We start from the raw sequence: 13,069 nt of genomic DNA on the forward strand, positions 1-13,069 counted from the left end.
ATGCCACCAGCAAACAATCTAAAAAAGAAATCAAGAAAGCAATCCCATTTATAATAGCTACAAAGAATATAAAACACCTAGAAGTCAATTTAACCAAAGAAGTGAAAGATCTATACAAAGAAAATTATAAAATACTGATGAAAGAAACTGAAGAGAATTCGAAACATAATGGAGATATTCCTCACTCATGAATTGGAAGAATTAATGTTGTTGAATATTAAATACCACCCAAAGCAATTTACACATTCAACAGAATATCAAAATACCAGTGGTATTCTTCACAGAAATAGAAGAACAATCCTAAAATTTATATGGAACCACAGAAGACACTGAATAGCCAAAGCAATCCTGATCAAAAAAAAACAAAGAACGTCACACTACATGACTCCAAAATACACTACGAAATTATAGTAACCAAATCAGCATGGTACTGGCACAAAAACAGACACAGAACAATGGAACAGAAGAAGACACAACCCAGATATAAATCCACGCATTTATAGCCAACTCATTTTTGACAAAACCATCAAAAATGTGCAAAGGGGAAAGGACAGTTTCTTCAACAAACGGTGCTGAGAACATTGAATATACATATGCAGAAGAATGAAACTAGACCCCTATCTCTCACCATATACAAACATCAAATCAAAATGAATTAAAGACTTAAATGTAAGACCAAAAACTATGAAACTACTAGAAAGCTAGCTAGAAAACATTGGGGAAACTCTCCAGGAAATTGATCTGGGCAAAGGGGTGTGTGTGTGTCTATCTGTCTGTCTGTCTGTCTGTGTATGTGTCTGTGTGTGTGTGTCTGTCTGTCTATGTGTCTGTGTGTGTGTAAGAACTCAAAAGCAAAGGTAATTAAAACAAAAATAGACAAATGGCATTACATCAAGCTAAAAAGTTTCTGCAAAGCAAAGAAGATAGTCAACAAAGTGATGAGACAACCTGCAGAATAGGAGAAAATATTTGCAAACTATCCACCTGACAGAAGATTAATATCCAGAATATATAAGAAGCTCAAACAACTCAATGGCAAAATACCAAATAATCTTATTTTAAAATGGGCAAAAGACCCGAATAGACATTTCTCAAAAGACAACATACAAATAGCCAAAGGTATATGGAAAAATGCTCAACATCACTAATCATCACAGAAATGTAAACCAAAACCACAATGAGATATCATCTCACCCCAATTAAAATGGCTTTTATCCAAAGACAGGGAATAACGGATACTGGTGAGGATGTGGAGAAAGGGGAACCCTCGGATGCTGTTGGTAGGAATGTAAGTTAGTACAGCCATTTTGGAGAATGGTATGAAGCCTCCTCAAAAAACTAAAAATAGAACTACTATATGATCCAGCAATTCCATTACTGGAAAGAAACTGAATCTATCAAAGAGATATCTGTATTCCCATGTTTACTGCAGCACTATTCAACATAGCCAAAATACGGAATCAACCTAAGTGCCCATAGTGGATGAATGCATAAAGAAATGTTGTACATATACACAACAGAATACTACTCAGCCATAAAAAAGTATGAAATCCTGTCACTGTAGCAACATGGATGGAATTGGAGGTCATTACGTTAAGTGAAATAAGCCAAGCACAGAATGACTAATACAACATGTTCTCATTCATATGTAGGAGCTTAAAAAGTGGATCTCATTAAGATAGAGAGTAGACTGGTAGTTACCAGAGGCAAGGTAATAGGATGGGGATGAAGAAAGGTTGATTTAATGGGATGAAATACACAGTTAAATAGAAGAAATAAGACCTACTGTTCAACAGATCAATAGGGTAACTATAGTTAACAATCATCTGTGGTACTATTCAAAATAGCTAGAAGAGAATAATTAGAATGTTTGCAGCATAAAGAAAAGAAATATTTAAGGGGATGAATATCCCAATTACCTCTATTTTAACTTTACACATTATATGAATGTATCATATACCCTGAAAATATGTATATCTATTATTTACCAATATACTCTTTTAAAGTTATTTTTTAAGTCGAGTTGATGGAGAAAGAAGGAGGTGTGTATAATTATAAAGGGTAATATAGGGGATATTTGTAGAGATGCATTGGTGGATTTCTATCAAACCTGATGGATTGTGTTAATGCCCTGGTTCACGTCCTGGTTATCATATTGTACCTTGGTTTTGCAAAATGCCACCATTGAGGAAATTACAACCACTTAACCCAGTAATAGTATTTCTGAGAATCAACAGTAAATAAATACTTGTCTAAATGTCTAACAATTTAAGTACAAAGACTGACATTGTTCCCAAAAGTGAAAAATTAAAATCAACCTGAATGCCCATCAACAGAGAAGTACTGATGTACAGGTGGACCATCCCTTATCTGAAATGCTTGGGACAGACATGTTTCAAATTTCTAATTTTTCAGATGTTGGTAAAATATCAACATTTGGGAAATCTGGATGAAAGATACATGGGAATTTTCTGTATTATCTTTAAAACTTTGAAAAGTCAAATTATTTCAAAATTTTAAAAATGGTAAGTTAAATCTAATATAAAGTGACAGATAATAAATATCTAGAAGATAGATTTAAATCCCAAGTAGCAAAATAATTTCTACAGTAGAAGAGAGACTGGGGGAGCTGAGGTGGAGAATAAGGACGCACTTTTACATTGCTTTACCTGTTTATGAAAGTTTAAATATTTTTCAATGAGTTAATATTTGTAATACTAATTGAAGCTCCTCCCTTCATTCCCACTCCATCCTCTGCCCCCCAAATTAATGCCTCTTGAACAGGTGCTGAACCACCTGGCAAACAACAAGGGACAGTGAGGTATATGAGAAGTAAAGAAAACTATTGCTTGGCAATCAGGCAAGAGAAAGAAATAAGAGGCATCCAAATAGAAGAGAGGAAGCCAAACTACGTGTGTTTGCAAACGACATGACTCTATATCTAGAAAACCCCACAGTCTCAGCCCAAAAGCTCCTTCGGCTAATAAACAACTTTAGCAAAGTTGCAGATACAAAATCAATGTACAAAAGTCACTAATATTCCTATACATTAACAACAGCCAAGCCAAGAGCCAAATCAGGAAGGCAATCTCATTCACAATTGCCACAAAAATAATAAAATACCTAGAAATATGCCTAAACAGGGAGGTGAAAGATTTCCACAAGGAGAATTACAAAACACTGCTCAAATAAATCAGAGAAGACACAAACAAATGGAAAAACATCACATGCTCCTGTATAGGAAGAATCAATATCATTAAAACGACCTTACTGCCCAAAGCAATTTACAGATTCAATGCTATTCCTGTCAAACTACCAATGACATTCTTCACAGAACTAGAAAAAATTATCTTAAAATTCATACAGAACCAAAAAAAGAGCCTGACTAGCCAAAGCAATCCTAAGCAAAAAGAACAAAGCTGGAGGCATCACATTACCCGACTTCAAATTATACTAAAGGGGTACAGTAACCAAAACAGCATGGTACTGGTACAAAAACAGACACATAGATCAATGAAACAGAAAAGAGAGCCCAGAAATAAGGCTGCACACCTACAACCATCTGATCATCAACAAAGCTGACAAAAAGAAGCAATGGGAAAAGACTCCCTCTTCAATAAATGGTGCTGGGATAACTGGCTAGCCATATGCAGAAGATTGAAGCGGGACCCCTTCCTTATACCACATACAAAAATTAACTCAGGACGAATTAAAGACTTAAATGTAAAACCCAAAACTATAAAAACCCTGGAAGACAACCTAGGTAATACCATCCTGGACATAGGAACAGGCACAGATTTCATGACAAGATACCAAAAGCTATTACAACAAAAGCAAAAATTGACAAGTGGGATCTAATTAAACTTAAGAGCTTCTGCACAGCAAAAGAAACTATCAACAAAGTAAAGAGACAACCTACAGGATGGGAGAAAGTATTTGCAAACTATGCATCTGACAAAGGTCTAATATCGAGCATCTGTAAGAAACTTAAACTTACAAGAGAAAAAGAAACAACCCATTAAAAAATGGGCAAAGGACATGAACAGATATTTTTCAAAAGAAAACATACATACAGCCAACAAGCATATTTTAAAAACCTCAATATCACTGATCATTAGAGAAATGCAAATCAAAACCTACCATCTCACACCAGTCAGAATGGCGATTATTAAAATGTTGAAAAATTACAAATGTTGGAGAGGCTACAGAGAAAAGGGAATACTTATACACTGTTAGTGGGAGTGTACTAGTTCAACCATTGTGGAAAGTACTATGGCAATTCCTCAAACAGCTAAAAAGTAGAACTACCGTTCAACCCAGGAACCCCATTACTGGGTATATACCCAGAATAATATAAAGCATTCTGTCATGAAGACACATGCATGCAAATGCTCACTGTAGCACTATTTACTGTATCACAATAGCAAAGATATGGAACCTAAATGTCCATAAATGACAGATTGGATAAAGAAAATGTGGTACATATACCATGGAATACTATGCTGCCATATAAAAGAACGAGATCATGTCTTTTGCAGGAATATGGATAGAGCTGGAGGCTGTTATTTTTAGCAAACTAACACAGGAACAGAAAACTAAATACTGCAGGTTCTCACTTACAAGTGCAAGCTAAATAATGAGAACACATGGACACACTGAAGGAAACAATAGACACTGGGGTCTTGAGCGTGGAGGGTGGGAGGAGGGAAAGGAGCAGAAAAGGTAACTGTTGGCTATTGGGCTTAATATCTGAGTGATGAAATAATCTGTAAAACAAACCTCTGTGACATGAGTTTACCTACATAACAAACCTACGTGTGTACCCCTGAACCTAAAATAAAAGTCTAAAAGAAAAGTAATGCTTGGATCCAATTCAGTGGCATATCTTACACGTAATTTTAAAATCCATATTAAGATTCCATCCTGGTATCCACATAAAGAGGTCTATGTCCTATGAATGAAATAAGATCTCTATGTAAGGAATGCCAAAGTAGAATTACAGTCCTGTAGATTTCACAGATGAGAATCCATACTAACCACATAGGAGGTCATGATGGGCAGTGACTCATTTTAAAACTCTCCACTAGCCTGTTAACTTCTGTACCCACTCAATGAAGGACTTCTGAAAATGACTCTAAACTTTAATCATCTGTATGACTGTAAATGAAGCTTACTAAAAGCCACCAATAAGACAGAGGGAAAGAATTAACTAAGGATTTTGTTTTGCACAAATGGACTATTTAAAGAGAAAAAATGCAATTTAATGGAAGAAAACATCTACAAAAGTTTGAGATGTGGGATTTGGGTCCAGAGTTCCAAAAAATTACCACAACATAAATTAGTAAACACACCTAGCCCAGCCCTGAAGAAACATCTTGTTTTCTGTCATTAGCCCACTTTCATTTGCTTCACTGTTCAGTATTCTTGTCATTACCCCTACCCTTTGTTTCAAACTCTTGATTTTCTTTTGATTTTTTACAAAGTTATTTTTTGTATCTTCTTCCCTTTCAGAAAACACTGCCTAAGTTTACAGCGACATATAAATTTAAGATAATTCTTACCCTGCAAATTCAACTCACTTTCTGCATATAGCCCTGGAACCTATGTATGATTCCCTGGCACTCTCTGTAAGTCATATTCACAATTTCAAAATTCAATTTAATATTTCACAAATAAAACGCAGACTTGTGTATCATGTGCATTCTGAAATTCTGATGACTGCTATCTATTGGAAATTTTTTTTTAATTTAAGTGGAAACAGGTTACCTTTAAACTGATATTGCCAAACCACAGGCCACCACTGTTCATGTGCTTGAACATCACTTCTACTGAAATTCTCTTGACGTGATTGTCATCTTGAAAGAAAACCCTGCCACTGGTCTGATTACTGCTGTTAGTGCCTCAGCCCAAAGCAGAATGATAAAAGGTTTTGAATCCTATGTTTAAAACTGTTGTCAAAGCCGGGCGCAGTGACTCACACCTGTAATCTCAGCACTTTGGGAGGCCGAGGTGGGTGGATCACCTGAGGTTAGGAGTTCAAGACCAGCCTAACCAACATGGTGAAACCCCATCTCTACTAAAAATACAAAACAATTAGCCTGGAGTGGTGGCACATGCCTGTAATCCCAGCTACTTGGGAGGCTGGGGTGGGAGAATCGTTTGAACCCAGGAGGCAGAAGTTGCAGTGAGCCGAGACTGCACCACTGAACTCCAGCCTGGGCAACAAGAGCAAAACTCCGTCTCAAAAAAAAAAAAAAAAAACACGATGTCAAATGTTCACAAGAACTATGTTAAATAAATAATGCCAAAACACCTCTTCCCTGAGGCCAATACAGCTTGAAAGTTTGAATTTTCACATTCCTATACAGAAAATTAAATTATTTTCAGAATCAGCAGGACTCTAATATCTAAGACCAAACCTGAAAATTACATAGTTTCAAGATTTGAAAATTGTTTTGGACAGCTGTACAATCCTACCCAGTAGAGATAAGGGGATACAATAATCACCAGGAAAAGAAATGGTAAAAAATGTGTTATATTATAAACTGCACCAGATTAGAGGTTCAAATATCAGAAGCCATAAATGAAAGAGGACTCAGAAAAAAGACCCACCTTGGACCAGAACTAATCCTTTAGGACTAAGAATTTATGTCTTTTCTAGTCTCTTACTGAAGAGTAATTGGATATTAATGTTAGAACCCATGGGACCACACCATTATCCATAACCTTGTGTGGTAAACTATGTACCATTTTTTAACAAGTTAAAAATACATGTATGTTGGCCAGGTGCAGTGGCTCATGCCTGTAATCCCAGCACTTTGGCAGGCTGGGGGGGCAGATCACCTGAAGTCAGGAGTTCAAGACCAGCCTGGCCAACATGGTGAAACTCCGTCTCTACTAAAAATACAAAAAATTAGCTGGGCAAGGTGGCACATGCCTGTAATCCCAGCTACTTGGGAGGCTGAGGGATGAGAATCGCTTGAACCCAGAAGGCAGAGGTTGCAGTGAGCCAAGATGGCACCACTGCACTCCAGCCTGGGCAACAGGGTGAGACTCCATCTAAAAAAATAAATAAATAAATAAATAAATAAAAAGTATGTTCTAAGTTTAAAGGGAGCTTGGGAGTGATGGGGAGGAGACAGTAGGTCAAAATCAACAATGAAGTGGAATTAAGGGCAAATCTTTTACAGAAAAAAACTACAGAGGCACTGCTATCCCCGAGGAGGTGGTGATGCTATCCCTTCTTGGCACCATCACAGTACTCGTGTCAGAGGCCATGAAATGTATCGCGTCCTCAGTTCAGAAACTATGAATCCTCTTTACAGTGATTCTTCCTTATAAAATCCTAGCCCTGTCTTTAAAGGCTTTTCTTGTGATTAAACTAAAAAAAATTTTTTGCTGAAAAACAAATTAGAAAATCCAGTGTGATCTATGTGCCAAAGTGAAAGTGTACATGTTTTAGGTCTGATTCATTTTCTTTATTTTGTAATTAACTGCCTAAACGGCTAGAGAAGCTCTGGCTTCATTACACAATCTGGGAACAGCAAGAACATCTTTCCAAAGACGTAGCTGTCAAATTATCCCTCTAACAATGTATTGTTTTCTAATGCCAGTGTGGAAATGCCAAGGCACTCTGACAGATAACTGTTTCAAAATGCTTTTAAATAGCATGAAATATCGGTTTTGGAACCAGCTGGCAACTAGAAGGGCAGAGGCAGCAGGAAAAGGGGAAGATAGTAATAGAGATGCTGAAAATTCTGGGACTCCTTTCTGACACTGGCATATTAATGCTGGCACAGGGGTTCCCAGCATTTGTGTAACAGCCATTAGGCTGAATATTTTTTTCCAAAAGAAAAAAAATCCCTCCATTTATGTGTATATTAGGAATTCCACATGTTGGAATATGAGAAAAAACATACATCAGCAATAAGGAGAGAAGGTAATCTAAAAGTGTGTTATCAAATAGTTATTTGCTAACTGTGGAAAGAAATTTCTAAATTTCACCTCATTGGGAAAAGCAAAAGAAGTTCTCTGTAACCTGACACGTCTACTTGGGTCTTAACACCTTAGTCTAAAAACATATGGTAGCTACTGGCCACCTGTGGCTATTGGGCATTAGTCCAAATTCATATGTGCTGTATGTTGCAACACACACACTGGATTCAAAGACTTTGGATTAAAAAAAAGAATACAAAATATCATCAATATTTTTCATATTGAAATTTAAATGACAATATTTTAGATATATTGGATTAAAATCATTATTAAAATTAATTTCACCTATTCTTTTTACTTTTCTTAACATGGCTACTAGAAAATTTAAGATTAAATATGTCCCTCGTTGTGGCTCTCATTATATTTCTATTGTACAACACTGAAATACAAAATAAATCGCACTGGATTAAATTACCTTTACAATCTCTTCTAGCTGTAGTATTCTGAGACTAAAAAACTGCAGGCTCGAGCTAAGTTGTAAGTAACACTGTTATTTTAGAGAAACCTAGCTTTTGTCGCTATTTCATTCTTTCTCCACTCTTTTTCATACAGAAAATAATGATTAAATTGCCACTTGGTCATATTCCTTTTTGCTTCACACTATCCTGATGTCTGTCCATTTTTAATGATCTGTAATGAATAATAAACTCTGCAGGTTTTTTTCAGTTTTAATATCTACAAATTAGGAGTCAAGGTATTAGAAAGCTTTAGAAGTCTTATATTCCAGTGGTCCCTAAATATGCTGGCACCTCTGAATCATCTGGGGAACATTTGAAAAAGACTGATTCCTAGGCTTGGTATCTGGACATTCTGACTCAGTAGGTCAAGATGAGGCCCCAGACCCTGTACTTCTCAAGAAACATCCCAGGGCACTCTGAAGCTTAAAGTTTGGAAACCACTGACCTAGCCCAACTTTACTGGTAACTAGGGTAAGATGAATTTTCCCAGTGCTAAAGCCCAGTGACCTCAGACCTGGAGGCAGGATGCAGGGCTCCTAACTCTAGCTCACCACCATTGTTGAAAAACATTCTGTCAAACACACACATACTCCTCCAGAGCTCCAGCCATCAGTATATCTTCTTTGTCAGTTTTAACATCCAACTCTGGTTCTCCATTAAGCAGAAGCTTCAAGTTATAAATAACCAGCAAAGTACCTGGTAGAAAAATAGATGTTTGACTTGTCAGTATTTTAAATACACTAAATGCTAGTCATTGTGCTATCATTTCATCTATGGAACTGAGTCTGCTATAAAATTTTCTTTTGTACTTCAGTAAATAGTATGTTTGGCTAACTCTTTGGCTAAGCCAAGATATGTCTTCTAGCAAGTTTCACTCCCTGCCAAAGAGTGCTGAGTTTCTACAGTATGGTGCCTCTTATTACTATTCAATTCATTACAAGTCTTTCAATGTGGATTTTTAAACTTTGGCACTCTTTTCATAATTTGCATTATGAAATTTGTTGAGAGCCTGAGCCAAGCTTGTGTTATAGGTAAAGCTCTCATTGGTAGTACTGAATTTAACACACATAAAAACAAAGAAGGGTTTTTAAACATTGTACAAATAAGAAATATTGTTTTCATACACTATAGCAGGTGTTGGTAAATTTTTTCCATAAAGGGCCAGATAGTAAATATTTTAGGCTTTGCAGGCCATACGGTCTCTGTTGCTACTATTCACAATGCAGCTCTGCCACTGAAGCATGAAAGCAGCAATGGAGAATACATAAATGAATGAGTGTGGTTGCGTTCCAATAAATCTTTATTTACAAGAACAGTTATGGGGCCACATTTGACCCGAGACCATAATTTGCTGACCCCTGCTCCAAGGCATGATTAACAAAAAAAGTCCAAATTATTTCCAGTTGATTATGATACAAAGTCAAACAGGATCATTAGAGAAATTAAGAGGACAACTAATTATACTTTTTGGTAGTTCTTAAACACAAGGGAGAATAGTATAGTAGCTAAGAACATGGGCTAAATGGCTGTGTCTAAATCCTGGATCAACTGTGTCAGTAGACACAGTGCATTCGACGTGTTGAACAGAAAGTTGGTGGAGGTGGAAAGAATGGGGAAAAGATCTGTTAATCTGGAGAAGAATGTCTGCAATGCTTTTGCTAACTCTTTGCCACAGAGACATTAATTCGTTATTTTATAAGTTGCTAACTCTCTTACATACCTGTTATCACTCTATCTCAAATGATGCAATAAGTGTCTCCTAACTTTGCTATCTAGTGCAGCGACTGTGGAGTCCCTGTGGTCATAGCCTGTATCATCCTCTTCTTACCCAGTTTCACCAAGCTCATGCAAGTACACATCCTTCTCCCAGTGTCAGGGATTTACAGTAATTTGTTTGGATGCTCTTAAGACAAAGCTCATATGGATAAAATAAATGACTGTCCCCAGTGTGAATCCACATGAGATTATAAGAACAAAAAAAATGAAAACATGTACAGTGTCTTTGATAAGACACTGAAAACAAATACTTCCATCAAATTGTCAGAGTTTTGATGATCTTACCACATTTTCCATAGATCACATCAAACTGCTGCATCAATTCTGCTTCAGTTTTAAATGGGGAGTATTTATAAATTATAGATAATTCCATTGCAAATTTCTGGGGATCATCTGTGACAGATTCTCTGGTTCTTATTAACCACGAGGGCATTGGAACTACAACCTATTTAAAAAAAAACACATCAATTTATTATGAAATACACAAAAAAACATTATTCTTTTGTCTTATCTATTTCATTCCACTCTTCATCTAGACAAATTACAAAACACTAAGTTAAAAGTTCATTTTCCTCCTATAATCTAGTTGTATAAGAGACAAATAACAAATGTGTATAGACAGGATTGTATTTTAAAATACTCCATTATGGAATATGGGAACAGATGGAGTGTACTTCAACTCCCTCTTGAAGGGTAGAATGGCAGAGGAAAAACAGAATCAGCATTTTAAAAGTTGAAAAGCAGATGACAGCACACGCAAGAAAAGCAACCTAAAGCCCAAGCCAGAAAGAAGAGCCAGCCTGATTTGCAATTCAGAATTCCTACACTGTAATTCTCAGGGACTGATGGCAGGAGTTAACTCTAGAGTTGGGGTAGGGGGAGAAGAGAACTATAAGTAGCATTTAGATCCCCATCAGCAACAGCTCCTCCTCAACCCCCAGGGTCTGGATATTTACCCTCTGGAAAGAGTAGAACAATGGATTTCTAGACTGGAAGACATACCAGGCACTGCTCTTGGGGGCACCTTACTAAGATTAGATAGACCGAGTGAAAGTATACTTAGCAGATGCTGAGATCTTCAGATCTCGTTCCCATTTGTCTCCCAGAAGCTGACAGGTAGGTCTGTAGGCAGAAGACTAGGAGTCTTCCTTGAAAAATCTGACCAACCCAGAAGGAAAGACACAAAGACAATTACATTAAGGATTCCCCAATAAAAAAAAAAAGCTCAGTTAGATCACATTATCGTGACAATCATAGCAGCCAGGCCCCACTCACAGTCTCAGAGCTTGCACTCGTCATTTTACTGGACTTATCTTTAAAGTATTTAGGAGTAACGGCCATCTAAGAAAAGCCTCTAATATGATAATAGAGAACAAATAATTATAAACAAAGTAACTCAGTGAAAACAGAAACCATAAAAAGATGAAAATTTCAACAAGGCAAAAATCAATTATTGTTAATGTCTTCAGAGTTATAAGAGAAAATACTGTATCCATGAAACAAGAACGAGATTTTTTGAAAAAGAAACATTCAGAGAATAAGAAAGACTTCTTGGAAATTAAGAATATGATTACAGAAAAAAATTCAGTGAAAGTGTCAGAGGTGTTTGAATCAGAGTGACTCCATCTTGAACAGGGGCTGGGTCAAATAAGGCTGAGACCTACTGGGCTGCATGTTCATGTTAGGCATTCTTAGTCACAGGATGGGATAGGAGGTGGGCACAAGATACAGGTCACAAAGACCCTGCTGACCCAGCTTCACTAAGAAGCTGGCCAAATCCCACCAAAACCAAGATGGTGACCTCTGGTCATCCTCACTGCTCATTATATGCTAATTATAATGTATCAGCACGCTAAAAGGCACCCCTACCAGTGCCATGACAGTTTACAAGTGCCATGGGAATGTCAGGAAGTTGCCCTATATGGTCTAAAAATGGGAGGAAACCTCACTTCCTGGAATTGCCCACCCTATTCCTGGAAAACTCATGAATAATCAACCCCTAGTTTAGCATATATAATCAAGAAGTAACTATAAGTATACTCAGTTGAACAGCCCAGGCCACTGCTCTGCCTATGGAGTAATCATTCTCTTATTCCTCTACTTTTTTCTTAATAAACTGCTTTCACTTCACTCTATGAACTCGCCCTGAATTCCTTCTTGCACGAGGTCCAAGAACTCTCTCTCAGGGTCTGGGATCAGACCCCTTTCTGGTAACAAAAGGGTTCAAAAATAAATATTAGAACATCTCCCAGAAAATAAAGCAAAAATGTAAAACTCAGAAAACAGGAAGGAAAGGCTAAGAAAATTAGAGAACCACTTCCAGAATACAATAGCTAAAAAACAGGAGTTACAAAAGGATAGAAAAGAGAATATGAATAGAAGAAAATCATCAGCTATTACAAGAAACTATCCCAGAATTGAAGAATATGAGTTTCCAAATCAAAAAGACCCAACAAGTGACCAGCACAATGGGTGTAAATAGACCACGCAAAGGCAAAACACTGAAATCAGAATACTGAGACAAAGAAGATTCTTTTGACCTTCAAAGAGTAAAGGCAAGCAAACAAACAAACAAAAAACGAATGGGTCACATATAAGATTAAGTAATTAAATGGCTTGAGACTGCTCAATAACAACACTAGAAACTAGATAATGAAGCAAAACCTTCGAAATCCTGAAAGAAAATAAATTCCAACCTAGAAATAGTATCAAGCCCAACTACCATTAAGTGTTAGGGTGGAATAAAAACCTTTTAATGCATGTGAGGTCTCCAGATATTTTGCCCCCCTATGTTCCTTTGCTCAAGAAGTCACTGGAGAACATGCTGTACCAAGGAGAGA

At 36.8% G+C, this 13,069-nt stretch overlaps 1 protein-coding gene across 2 annotated transcripts in view; it reads right to left on the reverse strand.

Moving 5' to 3' along the window:
* Positions 1-13,069, reverse strand: part of MORC1 (MORC family CW-type zinc finger 1) — a 159,851-nt gene that overhangs the window by 125,893 nt on the left and 20,889 nt on the right. For both annotated transcript variants that reach the window (XM_003825067.4, XM_055110262.1), the window contains exons 7-8: positions 10,515-10,674; positions 9,044-9,149 (exon numbers count right to left, since the gene is read on the reverse strand). In XM_003825067.4, coding sequence (XP_003825115.2) covers positions 9,044-9,149; positions 10,515-10,674 — 266 coding nt within the window. The remainder of the gene's footprint in view (positions 1-9,043; positions 9,150-10,514; positions 10,675-13,069) is intronic.

This window comes from Pan paniscus, chromosome 2, assembly GCF_029289425.2.
Source record: "Pan paniscus chromosome 2, NHGRI_mPanPan1-v2.0_pri, whole genome shotgun sequence".
Taxonomy (NCBI): Eukaryota; Metazoa; Chordata; class Mammalia; order Primates; family Hominidae; genus Pan; species Pan paniscus.